Source organism: Eschrichtius robustus, chromosome 19 (genome assembly GCF_028021215.1).
Source record: "Eschrichtius robustus isolate mEscRob2 chromosome 19, mEscRob2.pri, whole genome shotgun sequence".
Lineage (NCBI taxonomy): Eukaryota > Metazoa > Chordata > Mammalia > Artiodactyla > Eschrichtiidae > Eschrichtius > Eschrichtius robustus.
In genome coordinates this window covers 57263807-57287336 of record NC_090842.1, presented here as the reverse complement: position 1 = coordinate 57287336, position 23530 = coordinate 57263807, and the positions used below count along the sequence as shown (strand labels likewise).

At 50.4% G+C, this 23530-nt stretch overlaps 2 protein-coding genes across 4 annotated transcripts; both read left to right on the top strand.

Annotated features, from left to right (window-relative positions):
* The first annotated feature begins 1565 nt into the window (after nt 1-1565).
* BLVRB (biliverdin reductase B) lies at nt 1566-16932 on the top strand. The gene is made up of 5 exons (XM_068528455.1): nt 1566-1758; nt 10023-10187; nt 10321-10410; nt 11723-11851; nt 16697-16932. The coding sequence occupies exons 1-5, from the start codon at nt 1680-1682 to the stop codon at nt 16852-16854; spliced, it is 621 nt and encodes a 206-aa protein (XP_068384556.1). The 5' UTR covers nt 1566-1679; the 3' UTR covers nt 16855-16932.
* Nucleotides 16933-17787: 855 nt separating this feature from the next.
* SERTAD3 (SERTA domain containing 3) lies at nt 17788-23217 on the top strand. Of its 3 annotated transcripts, none has more exons than XM_068527777.1 (3): nt 17788-18103; nt 18783-18914; nt 21933-23217. In XM_068527777.1, the coding sequence occupies exon 3, from the start codon at nt 21939-21941 to the stop codon at nt 22533-22535; it is 597 nt and encodes a 198-aa protein (XP_068383878.1). In that variant the 5' UTR covers nt 17788-18103; nt 18783-18914; nt 21933-21938; the 3' UTR covers nt 22536-23217. The 3 variants fall into 3 exon arrangements, with proteins under 3 accessions (XP_068383878.1, XP_068383877.1, XP_068383876.1); XM_068527776.1 differs by having other exon boundaries at nt 18778-18914; XM_068527775.1 differs by lacking the exons at nt 17788-18103; nt 18783-18914 and adding an exon at nt 19432-19545.
* The last annotated feature ends 313 nt before the right edge of the window (nt 23218-23530 follow it).

Here is a 23530-nt window from a genome sequence, read left to right as displayed (position 1 = left end):
GCTGGAGGGAGGGGCTATCCATCCCCAAGCCGCTCACCTGGGCCCGCGGCCGCCGGTGCCGCTGTCCCCGCTGCTGACCGTGCCCGACCGCCCTCCCTCTCGGCGTCCACGGCCCGGTCTGGCAGTCTCTGCTCGGCCCCACCGGCCCAGCCGCTCGGCCAGATCCGCATGCGCCGCGGCCGCCGGCGCGCCTCCTCCCGCTCGCGCGGCCGCCGCGCTCGGCGCGCCCCCGGGACCCCCTCCCGCCCGCGGTCCCCCGCCAACCCCGGCCGCCTGCAGCGCCGGCCCACGCGCTGTCACACACCCGGCCACGGTGTGTGATACACAGCTGCAGGGGCCCGAGATAGCGTCACACACAGTCCACACTCTCACGGGGTCACACAGTCCCACACTGCCACACACACACACGGGGTCACCTACAGCGTCACAGACATTATCCACATCCACACACTCGCACTGCCACCCCCTCACATGGGGTCACACAGGGTCAAATATTCAAACCGTCTCACGCAGTCATAAGCTCACACGACGTCCCGCCCTGGAACAGGGCCCGACAGCGTCACACACTGTAAAACACTCAAATACTGTCACCACCATTCACGCGGTGTCATACACAAGCACACATATGCCACACACTGTTGCACACCTCCATGAGGTCACAAAGAGTGTCATATACTCACACATCACACACAGCTTCACTATCACACAGCATCACACACTTTTACACACTCAAACTTGTTACACCCCTTACACACTCACATGGGGGTCATACATCCTGCACTGTCACCCACTTACACATCACACAGTCACAGGTCACAAATAGCACCACAACAACAGTCAACACCCACAGTCACACTCAAATGATGGCACGTTGTCACACAACTTACATGACACACGCAGTGTCACACACTGTCTAACAGAGTCACACACTCCCATATAACACAACTCACACATGTCCCACACTCACACCATATCCCCCAGCGGCATGGATGCATACAGCATCACAGACTGACACACTGTCACCCAGTGTCACCACAAGGTCTCAGTCTCATCAATGTCTTCCACACGTGGTGTCTCATACTGTAATACGGTGTTTTACGCAGAGAATGGCACATGGTATCACCCACAATCATGCTCTCCCTTGGCGTTATTCACAGTCACACAGGGCCACACGGGCACATAGACACGCAGTTACACAGTGTCACACCCACACACCCACACTGTCCTCCCTCACTTTTTCCCCTTGTAGCCTAGAGGAGGCCTTGGGGCGTAGTGTGAGTCCCAGATCAGCCTAAGGAGACAGTTGTGGGTGTGGCCCGCGCTCGCCCCGCCCCGCCCTGGGGGTTTAGAGCTCGGAGGCGGGGCACCGGGTTCACCGCCGTAGACCGCCAGATACGGCCACGCCTCCCAGTCTAAGTGGCGGGCTGGAAGGCAGTGCTGGGCCGCAGGCGTAGGCGAGCCGACTCCCGCCCCGCCCACCCCGTTCTTAACTAGAGGCGTGGCCTTATGGCCCCGCCCCTCGGCCGGAGTCTGGGGCAGGAGGCTGGCTGAGGCGTGGCCCTCTGAGCGGCCCCGCCCCGTCTCTCCCGCTAGGAAAGGACGGAGAGGGAGGCCTAGCAGCCAGTCGGTTCCCGCGTGTCCTGCGACTCCGCGGCCTCGCACCCTCACGACCCCGCAGCATGACCGTCAAGAAGATTGCCATCTTCGGCGCCACCGGCAGGACCGGGCTCACCACCCTGGCGCAGGCGGTGCAAGCAGGCATGAGCTGGGGCGGGCAGGTGGTGTCACGGGGTGCACAGACGGAACTTTAGGAAGTGGCATCATGGGGTCGGGCCGAGGCTGGTTGGGGCCATCAGTGCCTTGGTGTGTGAGGACCTAGGGGGGCAAAACAGGTGGCCACGGGGGGCAGAAACGGGGGACGCTGTGAGGTCCAATTTTATGTGAGCCCAAGGAACAGGTATTGGCCCTAGGAGGCTGAGGGACTGTAGTGACAGGTTTAAATCCAGTGCTCTGACGAAATGTAGTTGTTATTGTGGTGCTGGTGGTTGCACACCCAGCAAGGGCTTAACTAAGCCAGGCATTGGGCTGGCCTCCCAGCACTGTCCTCTCTTAGCACGTGTTAAATCCGAACAGCACTCATGTCGGGCGGGAACTAGTATCACCTCATTTGGCAGGAGAGAAAACTGAGGCCCACTGAATGATCTGCCCAATGTCACATAGCTGGAAAGTGGCAGTGCTGGAATTTGTACCCAGTGCTTGTTCTTTGTTTGTTTGTTTGTTTTTATTGAGACCACCAATGGGTCTTTCTTTTCCCCCCCACATTTTATTTATTTATTTACTTTTGGCTGCGTTGGGTCTTCGTTGCTGCGCGCGGGCTTTCTCTAGTTTCAGAGAGCGGGGCTACTCTTCGTCGTGGTGCGCGAGCTTCTCATTGAGGTGGCTTCTCTTGTTGCGTAGCATGGGCTCTAGGCGTGCGAGCTTCAGTAGTTGCAGCACGTGGGCTCAATAGTTGTGGCTTGTGGGCTGTAGAGTGCAGGCTCAGTAGTTGTGGCGCACGGGCTTAGTTGCTCCGCCGCATGTGGGATCCTCCCAGACCAGGGCTCGAACCCGTGTCCCCTGCATTGGCAGGCAGATTCTTAACCACTGCGCCACCAGGGAAGTCCCACCGGTGCTTGCTCTTAACTGCCAAAAGTCCACCGGCTCTTGGTTTGGGCACCAAGGCTTAAAGTTGAAAAGGCTGAGGGATGGGTTGCTGTGAACACCTAATGGAAAGAAGATCACGGAGACAGGGGTGAAGACTTGAGCACACGGGTCCCGGGAAAGTCAATGAGCGCTGAAAATTTGCAGTTGCCCCAGGAAAGGGGGCGAGAAAGGGGATCAGTATCATGCAGCAGTACCCTGCCCCCACCGTCCAGACTTCACCAACCCCCATGGGAGCCTGACACTTCCAGATATAGCGCCCCACCCTTGCTGGCCTTGGTGACTCTGAAGATATTGACTATCTGGTTGCCCCAAAAGGGTGGAGGCCGCCAGGATCCCACTCTCAGCCGTCTCCTAGCCCAGCTCTGCCTTCAAGGGACTCTGCCTGAAAGTTCCCCATTCGGCCCACTGCTCTCCCCCTCCCTGGGAAGACCTAGTGAGGATCTTGGCTTGTAGGGACAGGAGAAACGAATCTACTGGTAAACATTTCCTGGGGAGGAAGTAAGAGGGAGAAGTTGAGAGTTGCTGAGTCACCCTGAGGAGCTGGATTCCCATGTGACTACCTTTCTCTCAGTCCTGGTCCCAGCTGGTCACAGCTGGGACTGCACCTGTGGGTGTGGAGCGTTGAGGCCTAGGGGAGTCCCCGGCTTCTCACTGTGGCTCTGACAGCTCTCTTCAGAGCCACAGTGAACCTGAGCCTCGCTGTTGCCATCAGAAAAAGGAAGGGCTTGAATGAGCTCGGCTTTTCTTTACCTCAGTGATTCTGTAGGACTGAGTCCTGACAGGCACAGACTCTGGTGCCTGTGTGTCTGCATTCCAAACCCCAGCTCTGCCACTTAACAACTGTGTGGTCAAGTGCCTTGTCATCTGTGTACCTAGATATCTGTAAAGTGAGGATGAAACTAGCAGAACTCGACCTGGGGTTCTTGTGATGATTAAATGAGATATTACAATATATGGAAAATGCTTAGAACCGTGTCCAGCATACAGCTGGTGCTCAATAGCACTCCTTGGCTGCGAGAACTCAGATTATAGCTGTGTGATCCTGGCCCAATTACCTAAAATTGCCTTAGTTTCCCCATCCTCAAAATGGGCATATAATACAACCTACTTTGTGGGGTTGTTGCGATCTGGGGCTTTTCAAACTGTGGGTCATAATGAGTTCTGAAATATACTTAATTGGTCACAACAGTGTCAGAATGTATCACATGTTAAATATTGGTTTTATGAAACTTTCATTTCAATTATATATGTATGGGTTTGTGTATACTGGGTTTGGAAGTGAAATCTATATTGTATGGAGGGTTGAGATCAAAAAAGCTTAAAAGGGGCATGATCTCTACAACTGACTCTCACATCGTTAGGAAAAAACTTTATACACATATATAATTATACATGTTATGTGTATATTTTATATATACACAGAGAGAAGGATAAAGCAAATATGAGAATCTAGGTCTTGCAACCTTCCTATAGGTCTGAATTTATTTCAAAATTAAAAATTAACAGAAAAAGATAAATAAAGTAAGGGATTTGTTAAACAAAAAAAGAAAGAAAAGAAAGAAAGAAAAAGAAATGTTTATAAATAACCTACAAATGCTCTCGTTCTTTGTAAAGGGCAAAATTTGTGAATTCTAACACTATAGTTTGGTGTGGTAGCCACTAGCCACATGTTGCTATTAAAATTTAAATGTGGGTTGTGTGAAAATTTTTGGAAAAAAACGTCATTCATCTGCAGAAAGAGCTTAGCACAGCACTTGGCACATAGGAGGCTCTCTCTTTTTTTTTTTTTGGCTGTGCCACACAGCCTGTGAGATCTTAGTTCCCCGACCAGGGATTGAAGATTGAACCTGGGCCCTCAGCAGTGAGACTGTGGAATCCTAACCACTGGACTGCCAGGGAATTCCCTAGGAGGCCCTCAATAAATGTCACTAATCACCAATAATGTACCATTAACAGGCACTCTTGTGCTGGGCCTGTGTCAGAGCTCTCACTGTCCGTGAGAACGTTTCTCCTCCAAAATACCCACGATTTACTAGGGTCCGTTTTAACTAATACAGTGGTAATTAACCAGTGCCTGCGGTGGCATCATGAAAGCTCCCATTGCTCCCCGATGTGCGTGAGGGCAGCACAGGTGTTCTTCCCTTATGAAAGGTGGTCACACAGGATGGGGATGCTAGGGATTGTGATTTTCACTTTAGAGAGGAGACTGAGGGCCAGTCAGGGAAGGTGTTTCCTGCGGTTCCTCAGCCGGTAAGAGGTGGAGCTCGGACTTCCCTTGCGGTCCAGTGGTTAAGACTCCGCACTTCCACTGCATGGGGCACAGGTTCGATCCCTGGTCAGGGAACCTAGATCCCACATGCCCGGCTCGGCCAAAAATAAAAGAGGTGGAGCCAGAGTTCGAACCCAGGTCCATGGGACAGTATATCATGTGCTTTTGTGTTGATATAAAAGTCAGGGAGATGGTGGCGAATATGTCACAGTCCCTGGACCCACAGGGCCCTTGCTTGATTCCAGGTCAGCATAAGTAGGGCCATGACAGAGGAAGCACAATTGGCTGGGGGTTCTGGGGAAAGAGGGTAAGGGTGCTCCAGGCAGAGGGGCACGTGCAAAGGCCAGGAGACAGGAAACAGCATGATGCATTTGAGGAACTGAAAGAAGTTCAGTGTGTGAAAAGGGCCATGGCTCCAGCACAGGTGAGAGAGGAGAGGCCATATCCTGGGGGGCCTTGAAGTCTGTCATAAGGAACATGGCTATCTCAGGGCACTGGGGGGGTCGAGGGAGGGATCTGAGCCAAGCGCACTTTGATATAACAGTGGAAAGCTCTACCTGGCTACCATGTGAAATATGGGTTGGAGGGGCTGAGAGAGGCCAGGAGCCCGGGGAATACTAGACCAGGATGGGAAAAAAAATTGTGAGATGGTGAAAAGGTATAGTAACAACCAACACCCATATAGTGCTCTTTCCTGTGCCAGACACTCTTCTAATCTTTTCATATGTTTTCGTTTTGCGTTTTTCAAATAGCAGCTTTTTTAAGATATCATTCACATACCATACAATTCACCCATTTAAAGTATACAGTTCAGTGGTTTTTAGCATATTCACAGACTTGTGCAAACCTCACCACAATCAGTTTAGAACATTTTCATCACCACCAAAAGAAACCCTTAGAAGTCACTCCCCATTTTCCTGCTCAACCCCTTCCCCAGCCCTAGGCAACCACTCACCTGCTTTTTGTTTATATGGATTTGCCTGTTCTGAACCTTTCCTATAAATGGAATCATACACTATGTGGCTCTTTATGACTGGCTTCCTTCACTTAGCAAAAAAATTGTTTTTTCAGAGTTCATCCATATCGTAGCATGTGTATCATTTCTTTTTATTGTTGAATACCATTACATTGTTTAGATATACCACATTTTATTTACCCATTCAGTTGATGGAAATTTGGGTTGTTTCCACTTTTTGGCTATGATGAGTAATGGCTCTATGAACATCCACGTATGAGTTTTGTGTGAACAGATGTTTTCATTTCTCTTTGGCATATACTTAGGAGTGGAATTGCTGGGTCATGTGGTAACAATATGTTTAACCTTCTGAGGAACTGCCAGATTATCTTCCAAAGCAGGTGTATCATTCAACATTCCCATCAGCAGTGTATGAGGGTTCCTGTTTCCCCACATGCACATCAACATTTATTATGTCTTTTTGATTATGGCCATCCTAGTGGGTATGAAATGGGATCTTGCTGTGGTTTTGATTTGCATTTCCCTGGTGGCTAATGATATTGAGTATCTTTTCATGTTTTTATTGGCCATTTGTATAACCTCTTTGGAGAAATGTCTATTCAGATCTTTTGCCCAGCTTTTATTTGTTTTTTTTTAATTTAATTAATTTATTTATTTAGGCTGTGCTGGGTCTTAGTTGCAGCATGCAGGATCTTCGTTGAGGCATGCAGGATCTTTGTTTATTTATTTATTTTTTTGGTTGCGGCACATGGGATCTTTTAGTTGCAGCATGCGGACTTCTTAGTTGCAACATGCGAACTCTTAGTTGCGGCTTGCGGGATCTAGTTCCCAGATCAAGGATTGAACCCGGGCCCCCTGCATTGGGAGTGTGGAGTCTTACCCACTGGACCACCAGGGAAGTCCTTGCCCAGCTTTTAATATTCATCTTTTATTATCAAGTTGTAGGTGTTCTTTATATATTCTAAATACAAGTCTCTTATCAGATATATGATTTGCAAAATTTTTCTCCCATTTTGTGTGTTGTCTTTTCACTTTCTTGATAGTGTCCTTGGAAGCACAAAAATTTTTAATTTTGATGATGTCCAGTGTATCTATTTTTTCTTCTGTTGCGTGTGCTTTTGGTGTCATAGCTAGGAAACCATTGCCTAATCCAAAGACGCAAAGATTTATGCCTATGTTTTCTTTTAAGATTTTTTTAAATTAATTTATTTTATTCTATTTATTTTGGGCTGTGTTGGGTCTTCGTTGCTGCACGTGGGCTTTCTCTAGTTGCAGCGAGCAGGGGCTACTCTTCGTTGAGGTGCACAGGCTTCTCATTGCGGTGGCTTCTCTTGTTACGGAGCACAAGCTTTAGGCGCGCAGGCTTCAGTGGTTGTGTCTCACAGGCTCTAGAGCACAGGCTCAGTAGTTGTGGCACATGGGCTTAGTTGCTCCTCGGCATGTGGGATCTTCCCGGACCAGGGCTCGAACCCGTGTCCCCTGCGTTGGCAGGCGGATTCTTAACCACTCTACCACCAGGGAAGCCCTCTTCTAAGATTTTTATAGTTTTAGCACTTACATTTAGGTCTTTGATCATTTTGAGTTAATTTTTGAATATGGTGTGAGGTAATAGGGATCCAACTTCATTCTTTTACATGTGGATATCAAGTTGTCCCCGCATCATTTGTTGAAAAGACTGTACTTGCCCCATTGAATCGTCTTGGCACCCTTGTCAAAAATCAACCAACTGGGCTTCCCTGGTGGCGCAGTGGTTGAGAGTCTGCCTGCCAATGCAGGGGACTCGGGTTCGAGCCCTGGTCTGGGAGGATCCCACATGCTGCGGAGCAACTAGGCCCATGAGCCACAGCTACTGAGCCTGCATGTCTGGAGCCTGTGCTCCGCAACAAGAGAGGCCGCGATAGTGAGAGGCCCGCGCACCGCGATGAAGAGTGGCCCCTGCTAGCCGCAACTAGAGAAAGCCCTAGCACAGAAATGAAGACCCAACACAGCCAAAACTAACTAACTAAATAAATAAATAAAAATTTTAAAAAAAACCAACCAACTACATTAAACTTTTAGAAATATTATTTAGGGAGTTCGCTGGTGGTCTCTAGTGGTTAGGACTCGGCGTTTTCACTGCTGTGGCCCTGGGTTCAATACCTGGTCAGGGAACTAAGTTCCTGCAAGCTGCGTGGCGCGGCCAAAAAAAAAAAGAAATGTTATTTAAACCCACAATAACCCTATAAGGTAGAGACTATTATTAGTGTCATTTTACAAATGAAGGCGCTAAGGCCCAGACAGGTTAAGTGATTTGCCCAGTGTCACAGCTAGCTAGTGGTAGGGCCAGACAGAATTCAAACCCAGGGTTGCTTTGAGGATTAAATAAGCTAATAAATGTAAGGAATTTGGCACCTGGCATATAGTGAGTGCTCTCTAAATATTATGTATCATTATTATCATTATCACTGCCCCAGAGTGTACAAATTTCTAATCATTTGTTTTTTACATATATGATGACAGCTATCAAGAGAAATGTAACAGGGGCGTTCCCTGGCAGTCCAGTGGTTAGGACTCCGTGCTTTCATTGCCAAGGGCCCGGGTTCAATCCCTGGTCAGGGAACTAAGATCCCGCAAGCTGTGTGGCGCAGCCGAAAAAACAAGGGAGAGAGAGAGAGAAATGGAACAATTTTGTTGTTTTCCCTTTTCCTTTATCACTTGCAGAATAATGGATTCATCCTTTGATAGGTACCAATGATGACCAATGAAGTTTCTTAGTATCATTATGAACTCACAGATTTTTGTATATTTGATGTACTTCAATTCTTTGCCATCAGTATTCTTCTGGACAAATCATATTGCCCCCTATTTGCCTTGTGGGAACCCCTTCAAGTGGCTTCTGTGTCCTCTTGACATCACCCCATCATTTTTTAAACACCACCTTACCAGCTGGAGGTACAAGATAAGATGTTCCAGGCTCATCTTGTCCTCTCCCTGGCGTGGCCCAGCAAGCAGCCATTTCTTCAACGAGCTCTGGCTCATTTTTCATGAGAATGCTATTTAGAGGCTGTCTTCATCAGCTCAGGCCACTATAACAAAATGCCATAGACGGGGTTGCTTACACAACAGACATTTCTCACAGTTCTAGAGAGCGGAGAGTTCAAGATCAAGGTACTAACAGGTTTGGTTTCTGATGAGGGCCCTCTCCTGGCTTGCAGATGGCCGCCTTCTTGCTGTGTTCTCACACGGTAGAGAGAGAGAGAGCGAGCCTTGGTCTTCCTCTTCTTATAAGGACACTAATTCCATTATGGGGACCCTACCCTCATGACCTCATCTAATCTAATTACCTCCCAAAGGGTCCATCTCCAAATACCATCACATTGGGGGTTAGGGCTTCAGCATATGAATTCAGCATATGACACAAGCATTCAGTCCATAACAGAGACTACAACTACTAATTTTATTTTTTTTGCAATACACGTAAACATTGATATATTTTGCCATTATTTAAAACAAAGGAAGAAATATGTTGGTTGTAAACTTTAAAAGGGAGGGTATGTGTCAGAAAGGGGACACAGAGTTACAGAGTTATCCAAAATTCTTTTGGGAGGTGACATGCCAAAGTGATGTTCAAACTGTTTAGTAACCACTAAGACAGGACCCAGCCCTTCAGAAGTAAGACCTGGGGAACCAAATCCAATGATGGACAACCTTTGGGCAGCTCATGTCCTTCTCTGTACCTCAGCTTGCTCCAGGACCATGGATGGGGGGCATAGACCAGTGTGATGCCAGGCATTAACCCTTTAGTTGCCGGAGGGTGGAGAAGTCGCAGGAGTGGGGAGTGAAGGGAAGAAGAGACCCTTGGAGGCATCAGAGCAGGTTATTTATGAACCGACATCAAGGTATCACCTTATTTTAACAACCAGCTGGATATCAACTGTGGGTATGCCAGCGAAAATGTTTGAAGACCATTGTCTCAGAACAGGGGACCTGCAGGATGGATTTGGGAGTTCATGGCACCCTCCAGGACCCAGCCCCTGGAGGCGGGGAGTGCCAGCCCACAAGCTGACTGACCTGCCTCTCTGCCCCTCTTTGCAGGCTATGAGGTGACAGTGCTGGTGCGGGACACCTCCAGGCTGCCCTCAGAGGGGCCCCAGCCGGCCCACGTGATAGTGGGTGACGTTCGGCAGGCGGCCGATGTGGACAAGACTGTGGCAGGGCAGGATGCCGTCATCGTGCTGCTGGGCACCGGCAATGACCTCAGTACTGGGCCCCCCTTCTGCCCTCGGCCCACCCCTGCACCTCGGCCCCCAGCGCCACCCCCGCCCCCAGCCCCACCCCTGCCACCGCCACCGCCGCCGCCCACCAGTGACAGCCACTCTCTGTCTCCTCTAAGGTCCTACCACAGTGATGTCCGAGGGTGCCCAGAACATTGTGGTGGCCATGAAGGCCCACGGCGTGGACAAGGTCGTGGCCTGTACCTCGGGTGGGTGGCGGGGTCATAGGGGTGGGGCTGAAGAGTGGGGGGTAGATACTGGACAGGCAGCCCAGGGGCTCCTACAAGGTGGCATTAGAGCCACTCCAAGTAACTGTGTATTTATTGAGCACCACCTGAGTGCCTGAACCTTGCTGGATGAGGCCAGAGACACAATACAGCCCTGGGCCCTGTGCTCATGGTTCTCACAAGTAGGAGGGAAGTGGCAACAGAGCCATCATCAAACAGTGACCAGTCAGGGCCGGGGTTGGGGGAAGCACAGGCAGAGAGGTCAAGGCCAGGATTCGGGGGGAGCATGGGCAGGGGGATGAGGGCCGGGATAGGGGAAGCCTGGAGGACTCTGGGGGCCCAGAGGGGTGCCTGACTCATCCTGAAAAGGGGTCAGGGAGAGGGCCTCATAGAGGAAATGACAGAGCCATGTATACACAGGCCAGGTCTTTACCCTCACAGACCTCCCAATTTATGAGGAGATGGTATTAAACGAATGGTTGCCCGGAATAATCTGAAAGGAAGGCTGCGGAGTGTGTAACAGGAGCAGTTAATGCTAACAGCATTTATTGAGCTCTTATTGTGTGCTCGGCACCATCTGAGTGCCTTACAGATGAATGCCACTTAATCCTCTCAAAACTCCTTTGAGTAGTACTTATATTCACAGTGGAACATAGTAGGTGCTCAGTGAATAGTAGCTGTTCTTATTGCTTCCTAGCTAAGGGAGTGGAGGCACAGAGAGGCCCATCACCTTACCCGAGATCACACAGCCTGTGGCTGGCAGAGCTGGGGTGTGGAACCGGACTGTCTCCATGGTCCACACTCCTCACCTTTGTTCCATCACACATTGTCTCCCGGGGAAGGGAAGGGACATGAGGGAGCAGTGGGAGGATAAGGGGACTCCAGGCAGAGAGGTCAGCATTTGCAAAGGCTGCGAGGTGGGAGGGAGTGTGGCTGCAGCAGAGCGAGTGAAGGGGAGAGTGTTGGGTGGTGAGGTCAGGTGGGGCCTCGTGGACCTGATGGGGCCTTTGCTTTTACCCTGAGTGAGATAGGGTCACAGATGAGTCTGACCCCTCTGGCTGTGCCGGGGGAACAGAATGTGGGGGGCAGGGGCAGGGAGACCAGGGAGGAGGCTGCTGCCATGGTCTAGGCAGGAGGTAACAGTGGATAGGAGCAGGCGGGGTGAGAAGCCTGGAGAAACTGGAGGGCAGTAGTGAGCCCCCTGTAGGGGTTGGTCCTGGCAGGAGACCTGCAGGCTATGGGCCTGGCCAGGCTGTCCTCAAGCCTTGGCTGATCCTGCCCTGTGTCCCCCCAGCCTTCCTCCTGTGGGACCCGTCCAAGGTGCCCCCAAGACTGCAGGATGTGACTGATGACCATATCCGGATGCACAAGATACTGCAGGAGTCGGGCCTGAAGTACGTGGCTGTGATGCCACCACACATAGGTGAGTGGGTGGGGACCCAGCTGCAGGGTTACCACCAGCCTGCCCCCTCCTGTCCTCTGTTGACATTCACTGGGCCTTCCCTGGCCAGTTGAAAATTGCAAACCTTCCTCCCACAATTTCCATCCTCTTTCCTGCTTGATTTGTATCTCCTTTCTAACATACTTTTCAATTAATCTCTGTTGTACAAACTAACCAAAATTTTAAAACGTAAAACAAAAGCCCTCATTTGTGATGACTCTCTCAGTACTGGGAGCTGTCTAGGCTCTGGGGGCACTTCTTGCTGAGGTCTCGCATGCCGTTGCTCAGTAGCTGGCAATAGAATCGTGTGGAAGGAAGCCTCACGACGAGGCTCGTGGTAGGTGCAGACTGTCTGTCCCTGGAACACCTGCACGCCGCCTTTCCTAGCGTCAGCTCTCTCAGGGCTGCTTCCGCTGTATTCTCTTTATTAGAAGCAAGTTATGGGACTTCCCTGGTGGTCCAGTGGTTAAGACTCCATGCTCCCAATGCAGGGGGCCTGGGTTCGATCCCTGGTCAGGGAACTAGATCCCACATGCATGCCGCAACTAAAAAGATCCCGCATCCCGCAGCTAAGACCCGGTGCAGCCAAATAAAATAAATACATAAATACATAAATAAATAAATATTTTTTTAAAAAAAAGAAGTAAGTTATACTGGGGCTGCCCTACGTTCAAGGGACAGGGACTTATGCTTCACATCGTCTCTTTCTTTTTTTTAAATTATTATTTATTTACTTATTTGGCTGTGTTGGGTCTTCGTTTCTGTGCGAGGGCTTCCCCTAGCTGCGGCAAGTGGGGCCACTCTTCATCACAGTGCACGGGCCTCTCACTATCATGGCCTCTCTTGTTGCGGAGCGCAGGCTCAGTAGTTGTGGCTCACGGGCCCAGTTGCTCTGCGGCATGTGGGATCTTCCCAGACCAGGGCTCGAACCCGTGTCCCCTGCATTGGCAGGCAGATTCTCAACCACTGCGCCACCAGGGAAGCCCTCTTTCTTTCTTTCTTTTTTTAAACCCATTTATATATTCATTTATTTGGCCACACCATGCAACATGCAGGATCTTAGTTCCCTGATCAGGGACTGAACCCATGCCCCCTGCTGTGGAAACGTGGAGTCCTAACCACTGGACCACCAGGGAAGTCCCTCGTTTCTTTCTTTATCTTACTTAGCGCGTGTCTCCCACACTAGAATTTTGAAGTCTGAAGTTTTGCTTGAAGCACAGATTTTGTCTTGTTTTGATTACAGCTGTGTTCCTAGTGCCTAGAACAGGGCTTGGCATGTAGTAGGTGCTCAGTAAATATATGTCCCATGAGCTAATACCGGGGAAGATGCCTCACCTCCAGGTGGTGCTGTGGAGGGAACCACACCCTCTTTTCCCCTCCCAGGTCTGGAATCCACATTGAGAGAGAGTCAGATCGAGGGAGAGATGCATTTACAAATGTCTCTTGCATAGGAAGTGTGTGCCTGGCCATGATTACAAGTACCAGTAATGTAGTCTCTGCTCTCATGAGGCTTACGTTTCTAGCGGGGGAGACAAACGAAATAGATGATCTGTATTACTGTTGGGTCGTGCTACGCTGAATGAAGAAACCATAAAGTTCAGTGAAGGAACTTCCCTGGTGGCGCAGTGGTTAAGAATCCACCTGCCAATGCAGGGGACACGGGTTCGATCACTGGTCTGGGAAGATCCCACATGCTGCGGACCAGCCATGGAACAACTAAGCCCCTGCGCCACAACTACTGAGCCCGTGCACCACAACTACTGAAGCCCGCACGCCTAGAGCCCGCAACAAGAGAAGCCACCGCAATGAGAGGCCCACTCGCCACAACTAGAGAAAGCCCGTGCGCAGCAACAAAGACCCAACGCAGCCAAAAAACAAAACAAAACAAAAACTCGGTGAAGAGAGTAAGCCTCAGCTATAAGCAGAGGCTCTCTAAGGAGATGGCCCTTCCCCCAGATACTCACCTGATTCCCCACCTCAGGGGACTACATTCAGTGTCCTGGGCTAAACCGTAATGGAAAAGAATATTAGAAAAGAATGTGTGTGTGTGTATATATATATATATATATATATATATATGTTTAAAAAAAAAAAACAACAGACACCAGGCCTGTTATGTTTCGTGCTATGAAAAAACATTAAAAAAAAAAAATGATTGTTCCAGGTTAAAGGTGACATGGCGACTGAACTGGATCCTGATTTTGAGGGGAGGGGGAGGTCGGAAGATATTTTTTGGCAGTTGGGGAAATCTGAATATGGGGTGGATTCTAAATGATGTCTCTTGCATAGGAAGTGTGTGCCTGGCCACGATTCCCCTCAGGGGGAATCAGGTGAGTGTCTGGGGGAAGGGAGGACATTCTGGGATGAGGGAACCGCAGTGCGGATGCCCGAGCCAGGCACTTGTATCCCCTTCACATTTGCCTGCCTGCTGGACGAGCACTTCTGCTGTGCCCTCTGCCTTCTGCTTGGAGAAAGACGAGCCCTGCACACCTTATAGAGGTTCAAGTAAGCTCAATGTTGAGGTTCAATTCAGGATTCTCGTTGAGACGAGAATCCTGAGCTCTGAATCAGTGGTGAAGCAGCATGGCGGAGAAGCCGGGCAAAGTCTCAGCCCCAGCACTTTGTGGCCTTAAGGCCCGTGGCCTCTGAGCCTCAGTTTCCTCATCTGTAAACAGGGTTCATGATATTACTTCTTGACCTCCCAGGTTTGAAGTGAATATCCAGAGAGAGCATGCCTAAAAATTATTTAACACAAAGTTGTTTTTTTTTTAGTTCTTCTTTTTTTTAATATTTATTTATTTTATTTATTTATCTTCCTTATTTTTTTTTTGGCTTTGTCGGGTCTTAGTTGCGGCACACGGGATCTTTGTTGAGGCATGCGGGATCTTTTTCGTTCTGGCGCGCGGTCTGCTTGGGCTGCTCTCTAGTTGTGGCCTGCGGGTTTTTTCTCTTCTCTAGTTGTGGCGCGCAGGCTCCAGGGCGCGTGGGCTCTGTAGTTTGCAGCACGCCGGCTCTCTCGTTGAGGCGCGAGAGCTCAGTAGTTGTGGCGCACGGGCTTAGTTGCACTGCGGCATGTGAGATCTTAGTTCCCTGACCAGGGATGGAACTCATGTCCGCTGCATTGGAAGGCGGATTCTTTACCACTGGACCACGAGGGAAGTCCCAGTCCTTTTTTTGTACGTGTGTGAAAACTTTGAAACCTCCAGAAAAGTTAAAGAAATTAAAGGTTTGTGAGTACCCGTAAACCCTTCATCTAGGTTCACTTGTTAACATTTCGGCCTTTTTGCTTTCCCTATCTATCTAACTATCTGTCTATCTATCTATCTATCTATCTATCTGTCTGTCTGTCTGTCTGTCTATCTATCTGTCTGTCTGTCTATCTATCTATGCATGCATCTAATGTGTATGTGTATATATGTGAATACATATGTAGTGTATATATATTTTTTAAATAAGTGTGTATTTATATATATTTCTTTTTTTCTTTCTTTCTTTTTTTTGGCTGAACCATTTGAAAGTAGGTTGCAGACATCGGCACACTCTACTCCTAGAACCTCTTGATAGGCATCTTCCAAGAAGAAATATTTGAATATGAACCACAGTACTGTTATCGCACCAAGGGAATTGACATTAACTCTACCACATCATTTAGTATCCAGCCCATATTCAAATTTCCCCAACTGCCAAAAAATATCTTCCAACCTCCCCCTCCCCTCAAAATCAGGGTCCAGTCCAGGATCGTGTGTTGTGTTTAGTCGCTGTGTCATATTTAACCTGGAACAATCCTCCATATCCTTTTTTTTTTTTTTTTTTTTAATGTTTTTCATAACATGAAACATAACAGGCCTGGTGTTTTTTTGGGTTTGTTTTAACATATATATACAGTCTTTCTAATATTCTTTTCCATTATGGTTTATCCCAGGACATTGACTTTAGTCCCTGTGCTATACAGTAGGACTTTGTTATCCCAGGTGTCTTTTAAAATATCCCACGTTCTGGATTTCTGTAGTTATTTTCTTACAGACTCAGATTAAAAACTTTTGGCAGGATTGCCATATGGTTGAGGGTGTGTGTTTCTTATTGCACATGATTCCAGGTTGTCTCTGCGCTGGTATGCTGCATTTGATCCCTAAGTTAAGTTGGTCACTGTCAGAATGCAGGCGCTAGATGCCCTGGTAACAGCCAGGTCATGGTGGGGGAGGGCAAGGGGGGCACAGAGCAAATGTAGCCTTTGCCACTGCGAAGTCACCCTTTGCAACCATGGGACATAACTTCCTCTCTCCAAGACTCAATTTGCCCACTTGTAAAATAGAATTAATAATAGTCCCTAGCCCATTCTCTGCTTTATTTCTCACTATCTAACATATTGTCTGTTTTACTTTCTTATCTTATTAGTTGCCTTTTCCTAGTGACTGTCTGCATGCTGAGGGCAGGGATTCATATCTGTTTTGTCCCTTTCAGGGTGCCCAGCACCTGACATATAATAAGTCATCAATAAGAATTTGGCGAATGGGACTTCCCTGGTAGTACAGTGGTTAAGACTCCGCGCTTCCACTGCAGGGGGCGAGGGTTTGATCCCTGGTCAGGGAAGTTCTGCATGCTGCGCCAAAAAAAAAAACTCACTTAGCGAGTGAATGAAGTAAAGGGTACAGGTTAGTGCCCTGCAGTGGGAAGGGTTTCATACATTGTTGGCTCTTATACCATCTTATACCATCTGGGCTGGGCACACTGTAGACACCCTGGGATGATCATTGAAGTGATCACATGTTGGTTGCAGGAGGGGAAAGGACATCTGATTTACCCAGTCCCTTTGTCTTTACCGTGCAGGAGACCAACCGCTGACTGGGGCCTACTCAGTGACTCTGGATGGACGAGGGCCCTCGAGGGTCATCTCCAAACACGACCTGGGCCACTTCATGCTGCGCTGCCTCACCACCGATGAGTACAATGGGCACAACACCTACCCCTCCCACCAGTATGACTAGGGCTCTGGCCCCGTCCAGGAGGACAGCATCCCAGGAAATAGAGAACAAAGGAAGGGAGCAATAAATCTTGAGCCAAGAGCTTCGAGTTTTTTTAGAGTACCCATCTCTGTGACTCTTCCCCTCTCTGGCTCTATCTGGATGTCTCAGTGTCTCTGTCTGCCTCTGTGTGAGATTTTCTGGGTATTCATTCATTCATTTCCTCGCTTGGTCCTGTGCTGGGGACCCAGTGGTGACTGTGAGGACCCAGTGGTGACCCTGCCTTCACAGATCTCACAGTCCAGTGGGGAAGACAGCCCTGCCCCTGTCAGTGACAACACAGAGTGGCCAGGACTCTGACAGAGGAAGTACAGAAGGCTGAGGGACCCAGCTTGAGGAGTGAACAGGGTTCTGTGGAAGAGGGGCTGTCCCACCTGAAACCTGGTTTAGTGAGAACGAGCCAGGAGAAGGTTCTAAGGAGTGATAGCATTCTGGGCAGAAGATACCACATGAGCAAAGGCCAGGAGGCTGGAGAGCACATGGCCCCTTTGAAGAACTAAAATCTATCCCCTACAGATAATAACACTTTGCTCAGAGGAGAGAAGCAATCAGCCCCAAGAGGCTGTTCGAAGGACACTAAACTGTCCAGGGTCATTGTAGAAAGTTTAAGCTTTAGTCTAAGGTGTTATGCAAGGAGTGGAGCAGGGGAGAGGTGGGGAGAGGACACAGTCAGGTTTGTGTTTTGTAAAGATTCCCTTGGCTACTGTGTGAAGGTGGGTCAGAGGATCAAAGGGTGGAGGCTGGGAACTCAGGGGGTGCCCAGAGGCAGAGAAGGGAGAGTGGGCGGGAGGGAGCCTGAGTGGACAGTTCGTTGGGGAGGGGAGGGAGGCATCCAGAAGGAAGCCTAGGGCTATATCCTGGAGAGGGGGTTTTACGGGGGCCACCCTGAGAAGGAAACCCTGGAGGAGCAAGTCTGAGGGGGGGAAGGGGAAGAATTGCCCCTTCCTCATCATGTCCTGCTTTGGAATTTACCTTTGTTCCCTAGAGACACCTTTCCCAGGCCTGAGCAAGCCAGTGCTCAGTGCCCTCCATACCCCCCCGCACCCCCCCCCAAATCCATTCCAATCATGTACTGCTTCTGCAAACAGCTGGATGACTTGGTTAACACATTCCAACCGATGAGAACTGGTCTGAGGAGCCTTAAACCTTCCTTCCCAGGGGTGGCCTGGAGAAAACTGCCTCCTCCGCCCCTTGGTGACAACTTGTCGTGGAGGTGAGGCAATGCTGGTTCAGGCTTTCAGGGCACTAGCACTGTTTTATTTCTGCCCTCTTTATGTCTTTCTGTCACATTGTCTGGGCATTTAACACACTTTCACTGGGTGCCTGCTTTGTGTCCAGCCCTGTGCTAGGTGATGCTGTGGACCAAGCAGTGGGTGACTGAGATAACCTTGGTACATGTCCTCAGGGGGCCCACAGTCCAGACAGAGACAGCCCAGGGCCAAGATGGGGGAGGCAGGGGCAGAGGAGTCAAGGCCAAGATAGGGGAAGCACAGGACACCATGGGAGTCCAGAATGGGTCCTAACCCATCCTGGAGCCTCAGGGAGGGCTTCTGAGAGGAGGAATCCTTTGAGATGGGTTCTGATCAGAATTCTGGGAATTGAGGGTGTATTTTCAGGATGGGGAAGCAAATTTAAAGATCCAGAGGCCCTTTATTTTTCTCATTTTTGACAACTTGCTTTGTACCTGGGATTGTTGTAAACACTGGGGATAAGGCAGGAAGGAAAACAGAATCTTTGTGTTCATGGTGGTGGAGAGCACTTGAAGCCATTTTAGAAAACCTGAAAGTCAATCGGTGTGGCAGGATTGCAGGGAGCAAGGAGGAGTGTGCATCATGCCAGACCTGAAGGGCTTTGAGGCAAAAATATGAGTTTCGACTTTGTCCCCAGGACAGTGGGGAGCCATGAACCAGTTTCCAGCAGCAGGGGTTGCCACTCTGAGAGGAAGGATGGGGCGTCGAGAGGATGTATGAGGCACCACCAGAGGACACGCTGCGGAAAAGTCCTTATAAGAAGAAGGCCGCGGGGTAAAGTGGGGGGGCAGAAGAACGGGGGCGGTGAAGGGGCGGGGTTGCGATCGCCCAGGCAACATAGGCCGCGCCAAACTATTGGCTGGTCTTCAATGCGTCATCCTCCTCCGCCCCGCAGCGTCCGCCTTCGGAACCCAGGGGGCGCGGCCCCAGCGAGAGGCTCAGCCCCGCCCGTCCGGAAAACGGGTTGGAGTGACGAGTGCCAGCCACTCTTGCTCCGCGACGCGGTCCAAGCTAGTAGAAAGAGATCGTAGCAATAATGACGATCTCGGAGCGAGGATAGTAACTGAGTTGAAAGAAACAGCGTTGATATCCCCTCCACTCTAGAGACGTGGCCCCGCCTCCCAGCTAGTTGCAATCCTTTAAATGGTCCGCGGAGCAAGGGAGGGGAGGACCGGTGGGGCGTCTCCTGGCGACGGCCTGGTGGCCCCGCCCAACTAATCCGCGCCCCGCGGCGGGCAGCACTCCAGCCAATCGTGGCTCGCGGCTCGGCTCCCGGGCTGAGCTGGGTGGGCCTGAGGCCAGACTGAGAGGCCCCGGGGAGGTGAGCGAGGGCCCTACCCAGCACTGGAGGGTCGCAAAGCCGCGGACGTTCCCGGAGGTGGTCATTGCGAACCTGGTAGCTAAGGTGAGGTGTGGCTGCCTGGCCTGGGATCTGCCTTGGGTTGGGAGAGGTGGAGGCGCGCCTCCGAGAGTTGCGGAGGTGGGGTACTGGCGGGAGTAGGGGGCGCAGATTAAGGAGAGGGTTAGGGACCGGAGTTTCGAGATCCTGGACGGAAGGCGAAGTTTTGGTGGCAGGATCTTCAAGTGAAGGGAGTTTGAAGCTGGGACATGGGGTGTTTGGAGAAGCAAGAAAAGTAGAGAAGGAACTTTTGGGGTAGGAAATCTGAAGATTAGGACAATTCGGGCCTCCGGGACGGGTTGAATTCGGGGTTCTAGTGTTCAGGAAAAGGTGTGAGGGGTTGGGCTGGGATCCCAGGCATTTGGAGAAGCGCGAGAACTAGGGGCAAGGACTCTTGATCTCCAAGACGCCGTGTCGGAGAGGGGGTGCTGGGGAAGAGTTCCCTGTCAGGTATTGGAGCCAGAGGGGGAGAATGGAGGTGAAGTCGAGAAGCGTTTGAAAGACGGGAGAACAGGGGAAGTTGACGGGAGAAGGTCTCAAAATTGAGATACCTAGTGTCCCCAACGGAGTGCGTCGTAGAGCATTTGTAAATCTTTGAGCATTATGTTGGGGTCTGGGTCTCTGAAGCCGAGAGCAGTTTGAGGGGAAAATCCAGGACCTTCTGCGGTCCGAAGAAAAGCAGTTTCAGAGCCAGAGTCTGGAGTGGGGGAGGGGTGTTCCGGGCTTGGAGCTCAGACCCTCCGCCCTGGAGGCGGTGGAGGGCGGGGCTCGGCCGGCGCCCGGCCGCTGGACGTCCGGGTTCCCTTCCCCCACGTACTGCGGGCCCCTCTGCGCATGGCCTGGGGGAGGGCGGGGAAGGTTAGTCCCTGCGGCGTGCGGAGCCCTCCGGGAATTGTAGTGCGTGCTCAACGTCAGTGCGTGTACCTGGCGGCTGTTGGCCCACATTTCCCAGAAGCCTCTGGGCCAAATTGGGGCGTGTCCGAATGCTGACAGGAGACTCCGTAAAGGGGCGGGGCCTGCACAGGGCCGACGTCTGGTTGGATGGGCCGGTAGGGGCGGGGCTTGGCTTGAGTCGAGTTCTAGCGAGTTTTCCTGCGGGGCGACCCCTGGGAGAATTCTGAAGGCACCCTCGAGGGCATGAGGGAGGCTCCTTCACTGTCACTGGGCGCGCTCCCAAGTCAGTTAGCGAGAGGGCATGGACAGAAACATCTTACCTGTGAAAGAAGAGTGTCCATAGATAAGTGCCCTTACAGGGCTCCAGGTGGCTGGAATATATATAGTAGGCACTCAAATAAAATATCGAATGAATAAATGGCAACTAACTCTTGTTCATTAAGTGTGTAATTTCACATTACTTCCCAAGATCACACAGCTGAGCAGTGTGAAAGGCAGAATTCAAACCCAGGATTCTCTGCTTTGAGGCCAGGTCTCTGTACTCAACCCCTGTCTTGTGTATGTCACATTTGAAGAAGGGTATTGTGGAAAGAACAGCTTTAAGATTTAGGGGGACTTGAGTTAGGATCCTCATCTTGCAGATGAGGAAGTTGAGTCTCAAGGAGGTAAATTCACTATTTGAGCCCACATGGGCAAGTAAGTGGGATTCAAACCCAGCTGTTTAAGTCCAGATTTTCTTTTTTTTTTTTTTTTTTGATGTGGATCATTTTTAAAGTCCTTACTGAATTTGTTACAATATTGCTTCTGTTTTATGGTTTTCTTTTTTTTTTTTCTATTTTTTGGCCGCGAGGCATGTGGGGTCTTAGCTCCCCAACCAGGGACCGAACCTGCACCCCCTGCATTGGAAGGCGAAGTCTTACCTACTGGACCGCCAGGGAAGCCCCCCAGATCTTGTTTTCTTTTCTTTTCTTTTTTTAAATTAATTAATTAATTTTTGGCTGCGTTGAGTCTTCGTTGCTGTGCTCAGGCTTTCTCTAGTTGTGACAAGCAGGGGCTACTCTTTGTTGTGGTACACGTTTCTCATTGCGGTGGCTTCTCTTGTTGCGGAGCACAGGCTCTGGGCCCATGGGCTTCATTAGTTGTGGCACGCAGGCTCAGTAGTTGTGGCTCATGGGCTCTAGAGCGCAGGCTCAGTAGTTGTGGCGCACGGGCTTAGTTGCTCCGCGGCATGTGGGATCTTCCTGGACCAGGGCTCGAACCCGTGTCCCCTGCATTGGCAGGTGGATTCTTAACCACTGTGCCACGAGGAAAGTTCCAGATCTTGTTTTCTTAATCATATACATTTACTCTCCTCCTTAGCCTTGTGGGATTCATGCTATCTCCATTTTATAGATGCAGAAACTGAAGTTTGGATCATTACAAATCAACAACAACCATACAGGAGATTCAGGGTTTGAACTAGCCCTGGTGTGTCTAACTTGCCCCTCTTCTCTCCACAGGGCATCATGGTAGGAGGCTTGAAGAGGAAACACTCAGATCTGGAGGAGGAAGAGGAGGATGAGAAGTGGGACTGGGGTCCAGCAGGCCTGCGGAGCTACCAGCAAGCCCTGCTCCGTATCTCCCTAGACAAAGTCCAGCGAAGCCTGGGCCCCCGAGCACCCAGCCTTCGCAGGCATGTCCTCATCCACAATACCCTCCAGCAGCTCCAAGCTGCGCTTTGCCTGACTCCTGCACCTGCCCTGCCCCCAGAGCCCCTCTTCCTGGGCGAGGAGGACTTCTCCCTGTCGGCCACCATCGGCTCTATTCTCAGGGAGCTGGAGACCTCCATGGATGAGACTGAGCCCCCTCAGAATCCAGTGGCTCCCCCGGGCCCCCAGAATGAAGTGCTGCCCCAGCCCGATCCAGTCTTCTTAGAAGCTCTGAGCTCCCGGTACCTGGGGGACTCTGGCCTGGATGACTTCTTCCTGGACATTGACACATCTGCAGTGGAGAAGGAGCCTTCACTGGCCCCACCAGAGCCTCCTCACAACCTTTTCTGTGCCCCAGGGTCCTGGGAGTGGAATGAACTAGATCACATCATGGAAATCATTCTGGGATCCTAAAACTTTGATGGGGGGTGCCTCTTCCTCGTCGCAGCCTTGGTGGGCTGAATCCCTGGATGCAACTGTGTGTGTGTGTGTGTGTGTGTGTGTGTGTGTGTGTGTGTGTTTTGATGGGGGCTCTAAGCAGTGGCTGTGACCTCCTTCCTCCCATTTCAGGGTTCCAGATTGTCTCGCATGTATGTGTGTGTCTGGTTATCGCAACCTTCTGTGAAGGTGGGTCTTCCTGAATTAATTTATCTGTTCCAAATGCCTTAATGAGACTCTGTTTCTGGGAGTCTGATTTACCACTTCCACATTTCTTCTGCCTTTCCCTCCAGTTCCTACTCCCCTTGTGTCCACTGGGGCCTCAGGGAAGATAGTTTGGGCCTGTCAAAGGATGACAGGGATGTGCGCCTGATTGCTATGGAAACCCAGCCTCTGCCTCTTGCACCTCCAGGTAGTGGGAGGGGCTGGCCTCCTCCCCACAGGCTGAACCCCACCTCCTTCACAGGACCGCAATCCAAGCAGCCTCCTGATTCATGACCAGGCCGGACCACGTGCAATAGGGTGGAAACCAAACTGCTCCATGCCACATTATTTAAAAGAAAGGCGGGTTTTGTGGTGGCTTTTTGTTTCTGTTTTTGTTTTTTGATTGTTTGTAATGATTTTTTTTTTTTTTTTTAATAAAAGTACTTTGGAAGGAGTGGTGTTGCCTAAAGTTTCTAAACTTCAGTGGGTTAGTGGGAGGGACCTGCTAATTTCCCTAGACTCCTGTACCCCTTCCCTGTCAAAGGTGGGGCAGGTATATTATTAAACATAACATTTATTGAATGCTTTTTAAGAGCACTGTTCTACCTACTTTATTTGAATTAAGTCATCTAATCCTCATGATTATACAGAAATAGATACTGTTACCACGTTTTACATAGGAGGAGCTTACGGTTCAGAGAGGCCAAGTCACTTGCTCAGGGTCACACAGCCAGGAAGAATGAGGACCAAGGAGCTAGAACTCAAAT